Source organism: Oculina patagonica, chromosome 9, assembly GCF_052425735.1.
Source record: "Oculina patagonica isolate OP01 chromosome 9, crgOcupat, whole genome shotgun sequence".
In the NCBI taxonomy this organism is placed as follows: domain Eukaryota; kingdom Metazoa; phylum Cnidaria; class Anthozoa; order Scleractinia; family Oculinidae; genus Oculina; species Oculina patagonica.
In genome coordinates, this window is record NC_135766.1 from 19,469,775 (window position 1) to 19,488,860 (window position 19,086).

General features: G+C 38.6%; 1 protein-coding gene, 1 long non-coding RNA gene and 1 pseudogene across 2 annotated transcripts in view; 2 read left to right on the forward strand and 1 right to left on the reverse strand.

Moving 5' to 3' along the window:
* The window catches only part of LOC144666468 (uncharacterized), a 220,111-nt gene that overhangs the window by 76,175 nt on the left and 124,850 nt on the right, over nucleotides 1-19,086 (forward strand). The gene's annotated exons all lie outside the window — the stretch shown is intronic.
* On the forward strand, nucleotides 2,312-3,885 carry LOC144666629 (uncharacterized). Its single transcript, XM_078528026.1, has 2 exons — nucleotides 2,312-2,374; nucleotides 3,205-3,885. Exons 1-2 carry the CDS (start codon nucleotides 2,312-2,314, stop codon nucleotides 3,883-3,885), a joined length of 744 nt encoding a protein of 247 aa, XP_078384152.1.
* LOC144666630 (uncharacterized) lies at nucleotides 8,105-9,519 on the reverse strand (annotated as a pseudogene).

The window sequence follows — 19,086 nt, forward strand, 5'->3', positions numbered from 1 at the left end:
TGACAATTAGCAGCTCTTAAGAGTCTTTGAAAATAAAACTCTTTGAATAAATTAATTTACCCCCACCTTACAATTGTTTCTTCACGCCTGATTTCTCATGATCGGCATTTTCCCACACGCATATCAAGACAGGCGAAATCACGAATGTGACGAAACCGATGCTACATTTGTGACGAGCAAACGACTTTAAAAGAAGATCAGCGCTGATTTATATCTATTATAAACATTCATTGAAATTATAACTCTAATTTTATTTTGGACTTGCATGATGTTGCCAGCCGTGATTTTTGCCTAGCGCCTTGATCAATGCATCTTATTGTTTGTAAAGGCGATAGGGATAAGAATGATGATAAGGATTAAAGACTGAGGCTTTGATCTTGCGCTACTCCACCCAATGGGTGTTAATAGCCCCGGTTCAATGAACATCAGTAGATTAGTTTTGTGAAGCGGATCACGAGAAAATAATCATTGAGGTGACCAAAACAAAGAAAGATTTTCTCTTTCGGAAGGTGAAAAGTCAGTGTTGGTTTCGTGACAGTAAATTATTCCGCCTTTACTTGACACGACATGATATGATATAAAATGCCATGTTTATGTCATAACACGACACAAAATCTCCAGCCCTACATCAGAATGAAGGAAGTTTAATACAAACTTGAAATACGTTTGGAAAGGTAAGTTTCTAAGGATTCTCTCGTGTTAGCTTATCTTATAAATTAATGTGCTGATATAATATATATATATATATATCTGCATGCGACGTTCCTTAAACTCCAACGGAAAGCAAAACTAATTCCCAAGATCATTTGGTAAGCGCAGTCAAAGTGCTGTAATGAAGAATGTGATAATATGAGATATTCAGTGACTATACTATAGATGTCTTAAAAGAGAAGTGTCACGATATTTGAAGTCATTTTTCTGATTACTTTCAAAATGAAGGAAAACTCAAAATAATAGTCTTATAACGCAGAAAAACAACAATGGATTAATAAAAATACAAAAATGCACGAGGATGGTTTTGATTGACGGAGATTAAGATGGATTACCAACGACAAAATTGTTGAAAAATCTTCCCAGATTTTTCAAGATGCGTTGTTCGAGACGTTGCTCCTTTAAGGGAGAGTGTCTCGAAAAATAAGGCCGGCCTAAGACCTCGAAAACTAAGACCCTTTATTATTGCTGGGAATGTTTGAGACTCTGCGACATATAGTCTCGTTTTAAACTGTTATTGTGGTGGAAACCTGTGTGGAAAAACTATTGGTGACTTTCGGACATGTATATAACCTCGAAAACTAAGACTGTGAAAATTAAGACCTAGAAAACTGCGACCTCGAATCAGTACTAAATAGACCCTGCATTACATTGCAATTGTCTGAAATGTTTTAGATTGGGCGACTAAGTTTTTTTATGCCAAAATTGTAGGGCAGACTATTATCCACTAAGATCTTTATAAATAGGTGAACAAATTCCCAAGCGTTTTCATTGGTCAGCCCTGGGATGCCGAAACAATAACTAGGCAAGCCATAAATCGTTCTTTTTTTTTCTGCTCGAGTTTGTTTTAGTAGTTAAACTTTTATTTAAGGTCTACCTTTGGCCGGGTGTATTTATTTATTTATTTAAGTTTTTTTTCAGAGTTCAGTTCTCAACTCGGCCGGAACGATTTAACTTTTTCAATAACGAAAAGTGAATCGGTCTCTATTTTCATATAAAAACTAAGATTACATTTTCCTGACATCGATCACTGTTTTTAATAATTTCAACTGTTTTCCTGCTTTAGCCTGCTACAACTTGACCTTTCTATTTCACATGTTCATATTTGCCGATCGGTTGGTGTGATATCTTAAGATTTTTACCGACCTATTTATATGTAGATGTAGATGTAGATAATTGTATCGTGCATTTAAAAAGCATAGTAAAGTTGTTGATATGGGACTGTTTAACATGCTGTTACGTTGACACCAAATAACTCTCAAGTACCAACAAAATCACTTTTCCTTAAATTTTAACGCAAAATCTGAAAGTCACCGAAGATAATAGTTCAAAACGAGGCTACAAGTCACGCACGAAATCGGGAACAGTAATATAAATTGCCGGAGGGCGTAGGCTTTCGAGGCCTTAGAAGTTGAGGTCTTAGCTTTCGAGGTCGTTGTTACCAAGAAAGGAGAACTTACTAAAATTAATGCTTATTTTGTGTTGTGCGCTGCTAATTAAAAAAAAAAAACTATAGTGCCGAAATAAGCGTCGACACGACTTCAGTTATTTAATATTAAAACTGAATGTTATGTGTATTTTTATCCTTTTTCAGTTCAGCATGGCGTTTTCTTGGACTATTGCTGTTTTGGGGTTGTTCTGTCAAACTGTTGCCTTTTGCACTGTAAGTATACCTTTTCACTGTTTCAAGTCCTATTTAAAGAGTTCTAGTTTAACCCGGCAAATGTTCCCCTCGGCAAAGCTGAATAAGCATAGGATAGTTTTCAGGAGCTGCCCTCACTGTTTCCAGAGGTTTTCTAATTTCAGTTCAATTTTCCACTTGTAATCACAATGATTATTATAGAAGATATATGAAGCTATATTTTAATGTTTAAATGTACTGCAGTTTACTTTTTGCGCCAACATAACACGTAAAAGTTAAAAAAGGGTCTTTGCGTAACTCAACGTTGAGCATTTTGGAGACCGAAAAAGTCGGAAAAAAGACTCATTCGCTAAAAAGTAGAACTAAAAATTAAAGTAAAGGTGTGCCTTAAAGTAAGCAGCTAATACAAATGATTTTTCAAAAAAGGCCAAGTCTTTAATTTGAGTTTCGCCTATGAAAAGCTTCAGCCATGATATACCCGGCTTTTCGACCATTAACATTGGCTGTTTTCACACTAGATGACGGACAAATCGTCTAGACGGACAAGTCGTCTGACGATTTGTTCGTCTAGTGTGAATTTAAGACATCTTTTTGAAGACTTGTCCGTCTAGACGACCAAGTCGTCCTCGAAAAATCGTAAAAAACAGTCGTCCTCGAAAAATCGTCTTCCATAAAGGGCAAAATCGACGGACAAATTCGGACGACTTGTACATACGAAATCGTGTCCGTTTCGTTTTCACACATAGACGATTTCAGTCCGTCTCTAGTGTGAAATCGGCCATTGTTGACGTAATGTTATCTATTATAATTTTTATAGCTAACTTATTTTTTTTACCCCGCTTTTTCTGTAGGGACAGATGATTTACCATCAGACCATGACGCCGTCTTGGCTGAAGGAACATGCTTCCTACATTGACAGTTCTCATACAGCAAAGGCCTCAGAACTGGCGTTTAATGCAGGATCGGTAGCAAACGCAGCTCTTCTGAGGGTTCCTTTAGTCGCTCCAAATGTGTTAGATGATTCAGCGTCGCTGACGGTTGAAATTACAGTCGCAACTAACGTTAGCATTGGAGGAAAAAAGGTTGATAGCGACATTAGATATGGCGTATCAGACGGCACCAGATTTATCGGGTTTGCAGCCTTCGATACGTGGAATTTCTTCAACCACGCTCCTTGCCGCAGAGTGGAAGGAAAATCGTCCGGCTCCAATTTAACCTCCATCAAAAAGGGACCAACGCTTCCCAAGCCCAGCGATTCTTTGTACCCTGGGAAGTATATCTTCACCCTCAAGTTAGATGAACGTTGGGGCTCGTGCTACACTGCTAACGACGCAGGCTTCACCAAGGAGACTGAGTACAAGAACCAACTTTTACCCAGTCTGGGACTCGATCTGGAAGTTTACAAAACCGATGCAAGAGAGAGGGTTGGAATTAAGTACATCAAGGTCGCTATCATGCAAGACACAAACATCTTGCAACCTACAGAGGAAGTACTCAAGAAACCGGAATCTTCAGACAAGCTTACAGCTTAATAATAAATACATATAGAAGGCATTGGGTTAAATACAGTTACTAGCAGAGCAATTAGTCTTTATAAGTGATATTCATGGACCGACAAAATAGATTGTAGCATTAACCAAAAAAGGCAAATATTAGTGACTACTGGAAGGCTTGGTTTTTATAATGCCTAACATAGCTTTGTATAACTTGGCGTTAAATAAAGTGTTCAATATAAGCAGTTTGTATATCACTTCAGTTAATGGAAAGCAACTTTTTCATCGACTAATCGGAAGTTCTTCCATCACAAACTTCATAAAATTAAGTGGATGATTTGCCTTTATTTCCTGGTATATTTGTTGTGCTATTTTTTAGTTTTTATTTGTTTCCCGAGTGAAATGCTTGTTGGCAAGGTCACACGTCATTTTCTCGCGCGTCTCCCGCGCAAGGATGTTCTAAAAAAAAACCTACACACGCGGCCCAATGCTAGATGTAGACTTCTGAGATTATGTACTTCTGATTTTTGGTGTTTTTAAACTTTAGAAAACCATTATTTTGAAGTTTCCTTTAAAAACAATGACACCAAAAAATATCGTGACATAAATGTAAAAGGTAAATTTGACAACTTTAAAAACGAAACGTTTATTCATGTCTGGCTATCAACTTGGGGGCAGGCTATCAACTACAAAGTGTCCGGCCAAACATTTATTAAAACAAGAAGCTGTACAAAGCTTTTACTAGGGCCGTTTTAAATCGATGTATTTAAGTTACTGACAGCTTCTTCTCCGAGTGTACTCTCAACCATTTCGTAGATGTAAAATTCTTTTCAGCAATAATCCCTTCCAAAAATAAACTCTACCGAAAAATAAGCCGAAAATCATTTCTCAGCAAAATCAATCCCAGCTAGAGCTGATCCTCGGAATTCAACGGTGTTTAACGAATTAAACTTACATAAATACTTAAAATTGATCAGCTGATCAATTATTTAATTACTCATATCAGTGGCTGAAACTGCAAAAGTTAGCTAGAGGATCTTTCGGGTCGGATAGCAGCTCCCGCAAGTTTTCACATAAACGGCTCACTACCCTTCGAGTGAACAAACACCAGGTTATCAATGTACAGTTATCAATGTACGCTGAAGTTATCAATGACGCTGCAGTTATCAATGTACGTTGAAGAGGATGATGCTTAATTATCTTGTAAAAGTAGGTTTTGTCGCCGTACGTATTAAAATAAATGAGACTTTACAAAATTTTGGACCCGCTTTCGAAGGCGAAGCAGATTTTCAAAAGAATTCTGTGCACAGAGATCAGCGTACTTATAGCAGTCTGTTATCAAGGCAAACTGTTTTAGCAATTTGTGCTTGCATGGAGAACGAAGCATTTTTATCTGTAAAAAGCGTCACTAGCAGTCATTAATGTCGGTTTGCACCGGGGAAAGGAAAAAAAAGGAAAGGAGCGAAAAAAATCAGTATATACGAGCCTATATACAGCTATGTTAAAAAAATCTTAGCATTATTATTTTATATTTGTTTGTTTGTTTGTTTTGTTTTGTTTTTGCATATGTACAAAGGTAGCCAGCTCACTTAAATTAACCCTATTCAGACCGGGGGGGGGGGGGGGGAGGCTTTTGAGGCCCGCGGTGACTTTAAACTCTTATAACTTTTTTAAAATTCAACCAAACGCTGCCAAACTTTTTGACTTTTCGTAAACTTTATCTGGCAATAATTTGGTAGGGTTGTATGATGTGTCAGGAACTTGACATCGCCATGGCAACGGCATTTTGACAGGCATGTTTTCTCAAATTGTAATTTTGCGTGTTTCTGTTAATAAAAATTAACTTCAATGGAATTATTTTTACATTTTTACGGTTTTAAAGCACATTTTTATTGATTTTGAGTACTTTGCAGTAATTTTGGGTGGTTTTCTGGCATTTTGGAAAAATTTTGAAATTCAAGATGGCGGATCCAAGATGGCGGCTGTTTTGACATCATGATGTAATTGTCACGTGATGTTACGTCACCATCTCACGTGACGTATACCAAAAGAAAGATGTTCGGACATACAATACATCCTATAAGTTTCATTGTGATTGCTTAAATATTCTGGAAGTTACATAGGGGCCCCTCCTCCAATCTCGTTCCCAGAGTCCACGTTCCCCTTGACCAGCGGTCGGAAAACGAGGGACTCTGGGATAGCTAGAGTGTTTTCCGTGACAGGATTCTTGTCCTTCCGGTAAAACTGCGCAAGCGTATGGGTCTTTGACAAGATGGCGTCTGCCTTGGAGAGTTTATTTCACGAAGCTATCGAGTTTTCGTTAGAAAAACTAGGTAGACCCGAGCTTGAATTGGAGAAGGAACCGTATGATGCCATACGAGCAACAGGATGTGCTAGCTGTGTTGCCAACTAGATTTGGAAAATCGCTAACACGTCAAACGCTACCAGCGATTTTTGACTTCGTTCGACGGCTGTGAGCCTGAAAATCAAGATGCTGTTGTGCTAGTTGCGCCTACTCTAAGCTCAACCAACTGAAAAAGTTAGAAGCCTTTCTTAAAGTCTGCATCCTGCAGAGTACCGAAGAAGATGAAGATGAACAGAAAATAACCATTCTTACTGAAAAAAATTGTTAAAGTATGTAGTTTGATTTTTGCACATCCAGAGGTCTTCGTCGATATAAACAGGAAGGTGGCCAAAATTAAACAAGAAAGTACAAGTTGTGGACGAGGCCAGGCACACTTGGTTCTGCAATGGTATTGTTACTATTTATTCGTATTGTATATTTGTATTGTTTTTGTATATTGTTTGTTACATTGTTAAAAACAATATTGATTGCAATGGTAGCAGATTATTTTGTCCAATAATTTGCCCTGTTCCCCGAAGTTTTGTTGACCCAATGAAATGAACACTGTGAAGAGTAATGTTTGAAAAATGTAATGATATTAAGCGATAAATATACTTGTACACTGGTAGACTACAGCACCAGTTTATGACTATATGTCAGCGAATACTTTGGGGTTTGGGGCGAATGTGCGAGGGAGCTGCATAACTTGCATCCATTGCAATACATGTAACTATGTAGGACACTTGGTGACTGCTTTTACAATAAAGAGTTTCGATTGCTTTAATTGTTTATTGTTTTTTATTCTGCAGTTAGTTGATCTATTACAACCTACTACTCACACCAAGGCCACCTGACAAAATGTTGTGCAAATTGATAATTGAAAACCTTGGATGTCAAAAATAGATGTCAACAAATTATCAATGTAAGCAATCTCCACACAACAAAAGCAATAAATTTATGGCCTTTGCGTTTGGTATAACACTTGTACACTATTTGCCAATTTGAAAAGAAATTGCTTGGGTGCCCTTGGTTGGAGTAGTTGCATTGTAACATGTATATACAAGTTACAACATTATACACCAATAGAGTTGTTTCTGATTTCACTCAATCTCTTTGCTTGACTTGTTTTGTGGAGTAATTATTGTTTCTTCAAAGTAGAGAGTTCTTTTAAGATGTTATGTCTTTTTTTGGGAATTAAAAATGGTTTTCATAATTACCACTCAAATCAATTAATTTTGGTCAAGAGCTTAAAATTGACTAATAAATTTGTTGTCTATTCCAAGGTCCACATTCAGACCAGCATATGCAAAGATTGGCTTTCTTACAAAATTATTGCCCTCAGTGCCAGTACTTGCACTAACTGGAACTGCCACAAGAGCTTGAATATCTGACACCTTGAGTCTTTTAAATCCAGTTCTCATTGAATGCAACGCAAACAGAGAGAACAATAATTTATTGGAGCCAATTGTTGCTGAGCTAAAATTAGAAAAACTGAATATGCCCCTCACCCTTATTTATGGAAACTTAGAAACCATTTCAGACTGCTTTGTTTTTTTAGCCGATATCATGCACAGTATCCTGTCAGTGAAAAAAAAGGAAAAGAAAAGTCCATAAACTGGTGAATGGCACATCAAAGCACCAGGTTCTGTGTGTGACCGTGGCTTTTGGAATTGGAATTGCCTGCAACAACATTCGTAGAATAATTCACATTCACCATTGGGGTACCATATACAATGGAGGGATACTGCCAAGAAGTACAACAGGGGAAGGGGACTACCTAGCGAAAAAAGGGGGTACTTAAATGAAAATTTGAATTAAAAGGATACCAATCTGGGCATGGCTTAAAAATGTTTATGTCTAGATTTTTTTTATTTACCGGTACTTGCAATTAAAACACTAAATGAGGTCTTAATTCGAATAAGACTAAATTTTGATAAACATTTGACAATAAAAATAAGCGACAGTAAGACACAACGTTTCGATGTCATCCTGACATCATTTTCAAGTGACAAATAAAATAACGGTTCAACAGTGTTATATATGCGGTTAGAGGTGTGATGTTTCATTAACATATTTGTTTTAAACAAATAGTTTCGCGCGGATAGAATCCGATTGCGTGTTCAGGCTAGGTTTATTCTTTCTTATAAACAACATTTCGTAAATCAAGCAGTCCAGTTTTCCGCTGCATTTCTTTAGGACGGAAAAATTACTGGTAAGGTCGCCGATGTTATTAAGGCCGTGATCGTTCTTTGAATGCTTCCCGATTGCGGAGAACCTATGTTCATCAATTCGTTGGTGTAAGTGCCGGCTGGTATAGCCGACATAATCTGCATCGCACAGATCACATTGGTAATTGTACACAACGCATTGTTGATTTATTAAAGGTGGTTTTGGTTCACGCATCTTGAGATCTTCATCGATTTTGCGACTCTTGAATACTGGTTGAAGAGTGTGATCGATTTTCTTGCTCAGGTCAGATAGTTGTTTTTTGACTCCGTCGGCCGACGTTTTTGATCTTTAAAAGGTAATACCACTCGGTGAATGATATCCTTGTTGTTAGGTACTTCAGCTGGCACGAGAGGATCTTTGGTCATCACTGAGGTGACAAAGTGAGAAATGGTTGAGTTAATTAGGCTTGCAGGGTACTTGAGGTTCGTAAACATCAGCTTCAGGCGATCACATTCAGTCACGAAAGACTCCCATGTAGATGACAGATGAAAAGCACGGTTTACCATGGTTTTTATGAGCGACTTCTTGTACCTTTTGTCGACATGGCTTTGGTGATGGAGCAGCAGGCCGGTATTTGTTGGCTTCCGGTAAACACTGGTTTCCAGTTGGTGACCTTTCTTAAGTATTTCCATACCAACAAATGGTAACTTGTTGTCAGAAGCTAGCTCCATTGTGAATTGTATGGATGGGTGACAGTTGTTAAGTGTTGTTAAAAAGGCTTCTGCTGCTGGCACATCTTTCATCGTGGCAAGCGTGTCGTCGACATATCGCCTGTAAAACTCTGGGAGCTTGTTGTCATGTTCTAATTTCTCTTCGATGGAGCAGAGAAATGCATTCGCCATAAGGGGTCCCAAAGGTGAGCCCATTGCCACTCCGTCAGTCTGTTCGTAAAGCTTGCCATCGAACTGGAACAATTGGTTCTTAGTTGCTACTTCAAGAAGTTGAATCAGATCAGGCTGAGTGATGTTCATCTTGTGGGTTTCGTTAAACCAGTTGTCTACGAACGCCTTTTCAGCGATTATTTCGATGGTTTCTTGAAGTGGTACATTGGTAAACAAAGATGTGACATCATAAGATACCAATACGTCGTTCTCGTCGACGTCAGGTCTTGACAAATAAAAATACTGTTGTTGTTGTTGTTCTGTATTAGGGTGTCAAGCTCCTATTTTTTGGCCTGCTTCCTTTTTTCTCCTATTTTTCATGAAAAATTCCTATTTAACCTTTTATTTTTAGGGTCTTTTACCAAGTGTACAGATCAAAACATTTTAAAATAAATATTTGAGATAAAATTATAATAAAATGAACTTTGATACTGTTTTTAAAAATCTTTCTTGCTGCTTATTTTTTCACATTTTTAACAACTACATGTATTTACCTAAATATTAAACCTTATTCCTTTCCCACTTTTGAAGGGAAATTACAGGGTGCAAAGGAATTAAATTTTCCAGCTTGCCCCAGCCCTAGGTTAGTGGACACTAACTTTTTTGCATGCTGGAAAAGCACCCTGGGGAGGTGTTTGTAAATTAAATGCATTTTGCGAAGTACAGTGACATTCCAAAACTAAGTTAATCTGCTTGACATCCTCTTCAAGTCTGCTTATTTTTGGGGAGGCCCTTTATACAGGGTTGAGGGAAGGGGGCTTACATTCTTAAAGAATATACTGCATCTAAAATTTTAGTTGCATACAACTCTCTAAGAGCTATCACTAGATATAACCACATGGACTTTTATTTGGGAGGGCTTAATACTACTGGAAGGATTTTTGCTTTTCAGTTTTGGGGCCCCTTTTTGGATTTTTAGGGTCCACAGTAATTTGGCAATTGCTGCAGATGAGTTGATATTGGTAGTTTTTGCTCATATGGCAATGCCAGAGCATCAGGGCATGCGCTGAAAAATTCCAGTTCTTATTGCCTGTGGCAAGTAAATATTGCTCTTGGGCAGGTAAAAAAGAGCTTTGTTGTCTCAGTGGGCAAGTGAAATAAGCCTCAGCAGTCTTATGATTCAGAGTGATTATAAGAAATAATATTAAAGTGGGGGCAAGCAACAAAAACTGAAATTTTCTGGCCCACTAGGCAAGTGGATTTCAAAACATTTTTCCTGCCCTGTTTATTTGTGTGAATTACATCGAGGATACAAAATATGTCATTCTGTCTGTTAAATATTAAATACAGAAGGGGAGGGGGGGGGGGGGGGGGCTGTTGGGATCTTGGTGGGGTGGGGGAAGGTTACTCAAACATATTTTGTATGCCCCAAGGTCCAAACTCCTACCCTTTCATTAAATATTTTTGACAGAAAACTCATGAAATCCCTTCACTTATATGTACCTACAGCATGAAAAAGGTACCCCTTTTGGGTGGAGTCACCGTAGAGTCCCGGGTTGGAATTGTCAAGTGAAAGTTAAAACATGGAGAAAGGGTGAGAATTACTATTTTTTGCCACTGTCTTTCCTATTTTTTGAATGTCATTTGTCACTTGACACCCTGCTGAATTAAACACAAGCAAGGTTTTAAATCTATCATTCTCACCCTAGGCAAAGCAAGACAACAAGCATCCCATTTTTCCCTTTCATATTCCTCTGGATCTATGCTTTTCCTTTGTTATTATTTTGATATGATAATTGACATGTCTTAATAATAATTTTGTGATACTGATTTTTCTTAATCCAGTTCATATCTTGCTCAAAAAGCAGAATTTTACCAGCAGAATGACTGCTGCCCAAAGTAGTGGACCATGATGGAAACTCAAATTAACCCGAGGCTACCCAATAACTAACCTGAATACATTTTAAGCCCATGACATAAATAGAGGGTGCAATAACAGAAATGATTTTATATTTTTGGGTTAAATTTTCTCTTTGGTTGCAAATGTTTCAACCAGTTTGATTTTTTTCTTTGCAACAAGGATAATATAATCATTCCTCTGCTGATTAAGTTCAGACTTGCTCATAAGATACTTTGCATTTTCATACTTTAATACCAGTCAAATGACATTAAATCCTGTCTTACTGAGCTTACTCAGTTATCAAACTTGTAAAGAATAAAACTCAACAAATTTACTAACTGCCATGATTTCCATGACAGTTCCCTCAAGAACTGCTGATCTTCATGCATTTTTTTGTTATTCAGCATAACAACAACAGTTCATAAGGGTTAGTAACAATAAACACAACGTCTGGTCAATTTAATAAAGAACAGCTTTATTTAATATAAACTGTGTACAATATAAAGCAAAGTCAGACAATGAAATTTGAAAAGTTCACATCATTTTGCAACTTTACAAACCTCACTATTACGTAGACCAGATTTTGCCGGTTTTAGCACTCCTTTGCTTGGTTCAGCGGCTGGAAGAGGCTGCATTGTTTTTGGCAGAATTCTAACCTTGCTACCAACGTGAGACTCCGTCATTTCTTTATGTGCTACACCATTTACACTCGCACGGGTCGGGTTTGGTTGGATTAAAGCAAACTTTTTGTCTCGTTGCGGATTCACTTTCGATTCCTTCGCGTTTTCCTTGTTTTGCTGCACGTTCCTTTGCTGCAAAAGAACTTTCTTCAATCTTTTTCCCTCGGTCGTAAGCCTATAAATTTAACTTGCTGCGATCAGTCGGGTATTACAGGGCGCGATCCATTGGACCAAATTTTTCGGAAATTCCGGTACAAAATCAAATGGAACAGAAAGTTTCCGGAAACTCGTTTCGAAAATTTTGGTCAACTTCTGGGGCGCGATCCATTGGACCAAATTTTTCGGAAATTCCGGTACAAAATCAAATGGAACAGAAAGTTTCCGGAAACTCGTTTCGAAAATTTTGGTCAACTTCTGGAGGTTGTCCTCAAATTCCGGAAAATCGGAATTCTCGGAAAATCCTGTTCCATTCGCCAATTTATGCTCGGGCCCAGTTTTTCCCAACCCGGAAATCGACAAAATTCGACATGGCGGTCATTCCAGCTGCTCGACACTGATCAGTGTTCGTCTTGTCTTCTTGCGGCAGACAGCTTATAAACTGCGTTATTGGAACACGTGTGCTTAGCAAGCTTTGGTAAGCAGTTCGAAAATACGTGCACACCACGTATAATTGTCTTAAACGAATGCGATAAGAGCACATCTTGTGCATCCAAATGTTTCCGTAGATGTCATAAAAGCAGACGTATGTGTTTCCAGTGTAAACTTTTCGCATTCTTTACGTTTAAAAAAGCGTGGAGCTACGTTTTTGAGCTAAGTGAAAGGATAGATGGCTTCAGAATTTATCAAGAGGGAGTAATATCTTCAGTTTTCTTTACTGTTTGCGGGAATGGAACTAGCCTGGCCGATTCAAGTGGAAAATACCGTTCCACTTGACAGATGAAAATTTCGAAAATTCAAACCGAAAATTTTGGTCCAATGGATCGCGCCCTCTGTGTCTACGACATGTTGATCACGTGGTCATCTGGTCACGTAACTCTTGAAAACGAGGCTAGAGTTTATATCGTAATTACGTGAAGGGAGGTGCACAAAAGTCGTCGAAACAGCGAAAAAGGAGTTGAAACTGTAAGGGCCGATTATTTAAACAAAGCCTAAGTTAGACGTGGTTTAAGGCTAAATCGAGGTTTAGACGACCACTCCATAAACTATGGCTAACCGGAGTCTAAATTGCATTATTTGAACGCCGATGAGCCGAAGTTCACGAAGACCACGTTTAGACGACGTCTAACGAGTGTAGCTATTGTTTTGACATCATGCATGCGTTTTACTCCCAAAGGAACACTATTGTCTTGCTGTTGTTTTCTTTTAATAAAAGGACTGCATACACAATGTAGCAGGAGGGCATTTTGCGTGCGCATGCGTCGATATGGACTAGTGCGCACGACAGAGAAGTTCTGCTATCGATTGTTTACATATTTTCCACAATTTATGGCCTAATTTCTAGCTCAAAATGAAACGTGTTTTAAGTTTCCTTGCCGTATACAATACTAAGAGTCCTTGCTTTATCTTCTGACAACAACAAGCAAAGTTTGGTGTCGGCGTGCTGTTTATCTGATCGACTTTGGCTATGTGTATTAAACATTGCACGTGGACAAAATGGCGACCGAATGTCGAGAACCTAAATACCTTGCCCATGTTTTTAATAGCCGGAAGATCTAAACGGACAAAGCGCTACGGCTACTTAGTACTAAAGTATAAAACAGCAATTTTAACTATACGATGTTATAATCAAGTATCCCGGGTTTGAGCGAGTGGTCATGATTTAGTTCAGATTTGTCATAAAACTACAATTTAGTCGTTCTCACAATGCAAATATCTCAAAATCTAGCCTTGATCTCCAGCGTCTACCGATGATATATGGAGCCTGAATTACTTAAACTATCGTCTAATGCTGCGAAGGTAGCGTTAAAAAATGGTCAATTGTGGAAATTTTTAGCTTTCTTTAACGTACGTTCTCGCTGGTTTATCCTAACAGAGAAACTATCGTTTGTGATTATTTCCTTAAACGTGAGCATTGGTCAAAATAACTTCACATTTCGATGATACCACAATTATTCTGTTGAACAAGAAAATAATTACTGCGATCGGTCTTAATTTTAAAGTGTTATGGTAATTCTTTGCTGGTAGACTATTTGTTTACATTTTACTATGTTAATTAGTACATTTTTGGCTCCTTTATCAAAATCTAGCCTTGATCACCAGTCAAAAAATAGCATGAAACGAACAAGCTATATATATATTTTTCAGAAACGTTCTAATAACTGCTGTATAAAATGTCTTAAGAAATAATTTTTAACTATAAACAATGTTATTTTCAATTTTTCATTCAACGTTTATTTCATTAAGTTTGATGTTCATTCTGTTATAAAGGCTGTTTTACTTCTGTGTCGCCTAAATGTGTTTTAAAGAACTGCAGTTCTTGTTCCAGGAAACCCTGTTTGCCAGTCGAGGGCAAGTTGGCTTTGCTTTGGAGTCATCAGTGAGCTGCATTATCATGTGCAGAACACCCAAACATGTCGTTCCCCTCAGGGAAAACCCTTTTCTTTGGTGGCCGTCCCTTTAGGCAAAAAATCTCCCGACAAGCTATAATATTGCTCGCACTCTGCCTGTATTACAGCAATTGATTTGATGTGAAGTTTTGATCCTAATATATCACACTCCAGCACACGGATAAATGTTTTCCTCTTTTTACGGCCTGTTTAATTTTTGTCGGTGAAGGCTTTCCTACCTGTCCCACATATTTTCCCATTATTTGCAACAACGATCCCGAAGCTGGCCAGAAAATCTGCTTTATAAGAGCCTTGCCACACACAAACACTTTTTCTTAGCGAAATTTAGGCCTATATTAAATTATGTGACGATAAACAGTACAAAAAACAAAGTTTGAATCTTCCGCGCCATTTTTATTCCCAAGATCACGCGGTCTTTGTACAGCGGTTGCACGCATGCGCACGCAAAATGCCCTCTTGCTACACAATGTAGTATAGAGCTGTGTGGAAATATTTGCAAGAAATTGTACTTGTGTTTTTTAAAGGAAATGAAACAAATGGAATTAAATATCTCTTTAAACCAGCTCGGAGGTTCGGGGAGCGCATACAAAATACAAATCAAGAAACAAGTTGACTGCAACGGGCTAGAATCAGTGAAAATAAACAGTTAAACGACGTTTAAAACCTACTCAGGAGCAGGTCTAACTTGTCATTGTTTGTTAGTCAACGGTTAAACTTCATCTAGACGCAGGTTATGATAAATGTTGTTTAAATAATTGGATTCGCAGGCTAAATCCCGATTTAGACGATGACTTTCTTAGCCGCGGTCTAAACTTCGTTTAAATAACCGGCCCTAATTGTTTTCTTCTAGCTTATGAAAATAGAGCAAGTGAATAAATTTAAATTAAGTTAACGTGACTCCATTGTGAGTTTTGGTCACGTGACTGGCGTTTCCACGTCAGCTATTTGATCAACATATACTAAAAATAAAAATACTTTAAGGTGCTAAATTGTTTTACTCTACTGTACCATTTACTGTTCTTGGCTTCCAATAACACCACCACTAACATTATTTGGCAGCAGCACTTCTACATTTGCATGCTCCTGTGCATGGCAGTCCCACACTCGGGGAATGGAATGGTGGGTTGTGTAACATGCGCCTGTTTGCATACCATTGCTTGGAAGTGCGCCCTTTGAATATGCCATCGCGCTGCATCACTCGTCGGGGGAAAAGCTTCTGGTGACCGACATTTAGAAAACAACGTTGTGCGCGCTTCGTTGCAACTCTCTGCGTCAGTTGGCCTGTAACCACTTTACAGTCCGTTTGCTCTGATACCACCATGTCTTGGCATCAAACGAGTTCCTCTTCATTGGTGTACATGATTTGACTTGAAGGGCAAGGTCAAGGATAACTAGTAAATTTTGTTTTTAACAATTAAATTTCCAACGACAGCCATTGAGAGTACCCGTCAGTTACTTTATAGATTCCGCAAATGAACTTCTCAACGAACTCACGGTGGAATCATCCAGATCTCCATTTCCTAAGTTTTTCAGGAGCATGTGACGGTCTGTGAAGGTCTTCCACAATGTTTTCTTGCTGTGGCCAGCAAAGTAGGAGACTGTGTCACAGCCGGTTATTGCATGAAAGGAGAGAATGGTTTCCACCTCAGGAATTTTTCTTTTCACATTCCCACGAATCGTGTGAATTGGGCTTCTTAGACGTCCCAGCTTTCATCCACAACTGCTTGCAGGACATTTTATCAAAGTGAGAAACTAAAAGGAGAAAGACATCCGTGTCTTGGGATGAGACGACAAGGAACTCTGCATCTGAGTGTACACAATGTCGAATTATTCGAGTGTCCACCTCTTAATGGAAACCTTTAAGGCCTCTGCTGTCGATGTTCGAGCGGGAACACTTGTATCTTCTTCCTCGAATCCGCCACCAACAATAATGATTTTATCGGCTGGGGCTCCTGCAATTAGCTTTTCTGGGAGAAAGTGTGCAAGATCAACCTTGTTTTCATCAAGAGCCAGAAATGTTGACCAGGCCTCTTCTAATGGGCACGTGGCCTGGAGAACGCTTCTTTTAAGTTGCGCACTTGATTGATGACTCCCTGTATCTGTCAAATGTTACATCTATTCGATCAAGATCCTTTTCAGAGACAAGAACAGCTTTCACAAATTTATCCGCGAGATCATCAAAAGTGTTACACTCTGAAGGACGTCCCAGACCCATGACTAATGCTTGACCATCTACTACTAGTGTCGATTGTCATGAGAATTTAAATGGTACATCTTCCTTGTTAATGCAGCAATATGCGCGCGAAGGTTAAACGACAGAGTCCATCTACACAGCACTGCTGTCGTCCTCGTAATGCCAACTATCCCTCCGCCTTTCTTTCCGGTACCATTGAGCCACTCCTGACTTTGGTCTGGATCGAACTGATTAAATTGCCAAGAGGAAACTTTCATGCCCCAGTTGCCCTTGTCAAACATGGTCTGTACCTCTTCTGGGAGCTGCTTCATTTGCGCAAGGTACACAGGGCCCCATCGTGCATAATTTGTATGATCATAGCGATGGGAAAATGGCAGCATCTTGTGAAAGGCATAAAGATGTAGGTCCCAATTTCCCTCTCTTTGAGCTCTGATAAACAGCAGAAGGATACGGACCATTTCCATGTACTGCAACCAGTACTGGAGATTAGGATTCTTTTCCTTCTTCACTGCGATGAATGATGGTAGTAGTTCGCGGTACGTACCTACCAGATGATAGTAGATCAAGCAGATTCAAAAACTCTCCTTCCGTTTTTGACTGAACAGGCTTCTCAAGACTTTGTTTCAGTTCGTTGCCTTTCTCTTCTATATGGGCCAAAAGTTGCGGCAGAAGAAATTGCCACATTGCCTGAAGAGTGATCTTGTGAACTCGGGTAGCTTTGTTGTAATCTTTGCCTGCGAGGGCACGCTCTACGGTTCGTGGACCTAAGATACCGATATATCTACTTATCTTACCCTTATCAGTATACTTTGCGTGCAGCTCTTGTGCCATTTTAATTCCTCTGCTGTGTTCGTTTCAGCTGCATTCAATATCCTGTCGATTGTTTCTGTGTTTGCAGTGTCTGAACAGGATATCCTTTTTTGACTCCTGGCAAATAATACACTCATAATAATACATTCACCCGTTCTTCCATTTTTTAAATGTTAACTTTGAAAACTGTACACAACCCCTGCCATGGATCTCTCGCAGTCAAATTTCACTCATCTCACGGGAAAATATGAACTCACAATTGACCTCGCTCCCAATGTGTGGCTTCAATAGCTCAGTTGGTAGAGCATCGCATCGGTATCGCGGAGGTCACGGGTTCGAATCCCGTTGAAGCCCTGAATTTTTTTTCAGGCTTCTTTATTCCAATTGCTTGAATTGGAAATTCACTGCGACGATCATTTATCACTCTCATTTACATCCGCAGTTCATATATGAATCATTTCATATACATTACATCATTTCACTCCTCTCACGGGAAAATATGAACTCACAATTGACCTCGCTCCCAATGTGTGGCTTCAATAGCTCAGTTGGTAGAGCATCGCACCGGTATCGCGGAGGTCACGGGTTCGGATCCCGTTGAAGCCCTGTTTTTTTTTTTTTTTCAGGCTTCTTTATTCCAATTGCTTGAATTGGAAGTTCACTGCGACGATCATTTATCACTCTCATATACATCCGCAGTTCATATATGAATCATTTCATATACATTACATCATTTCACTCCTCTCACGGGAAAATATGAACTCACAATTGACCTCGCTCCCAATGTGTGGCTTCAATAGCTCAGTTGGTAGAGCATCGCACCGGTATCGCGGAGGTCACGGGTTCGGATCCCGTTGAAGCCCTGAATTTTTTTTTTCAGGCTTCTTTATTCCAATTGCTTGAATTGGAAATTCACTGCGACGATCATTTATCACTCTCATATACATCCGCAGTTCATATATGAATCATTTCATATACATTACATCACCTAGAACATTGTAGATTTAATATATATTTTTGACGCTTAAATTTCTCGAATGCAAAAAAGCGTTTTTTGCTCCGCGCGCAACAAAACAAAAACACCAAATAATAAGAAAATTGTATTAATGTGTTGTCTATTATTTAAGAAACCAAGATCAAATTATATTATAAAGATTAAGACAAGTTTAGTTCGCTGTTTTGGAAAAAAATCGATTCCAAACAAGCTATTAAATAAGGAAAACAGTTCAGCCTCGTTTCCATGTCGGGTATTTGGTTCCGTTTTTATTAAACCTGATTTCGAGATCTAAAACTCAAAATCCAGCTTGGTAAACAATTTTTTCGTATTCAGCACGTAATTTTGACTTAAAAAAGTGTGTTTACCAACTTTTCCTCGAATTTGCCGACAAAATTTTTTAAAAGCAGCCTTTTACTGAATTTGTCCCAGTCTATTAAGTATTTACGCGTTTTTGCACGCGTAGAAGCCATTTTGAATTTAAAAACACGGACAGCTGGATAGAAGGTCTGGAACCGAGAGTATCTGATCTTCACAACACCAACAAAAATAGTTTTTACTCACGTATATTTCACACTGACAACACACTATTCGAAACTCTAAGAAATTAGAATTCTATAACACTTTTAAGAAAGAATATACGCCTTCCTGCTAGTTGGATCTTACAGGAAAACTAAGTAACAGGAAAGAACCAGTGAAAC

Excerpts from the sequence above, each read along its gene's own strand:
- LOC144666629 (XM_078528026.1), top strand. The coding sequence starts at position 2,312 with ATGGCGTTTTCTTGGACTATTGCTGTTTTGGGGTTGTTCTGTCAAACT. Across the intron at positions 2,375-3,204 it reads AAACTGTTGCCTTTTGCACT|GGACAGATGATTTACCATCA; the intron begins GTAAGTATACCT and ends CTTTTTCTGTAG.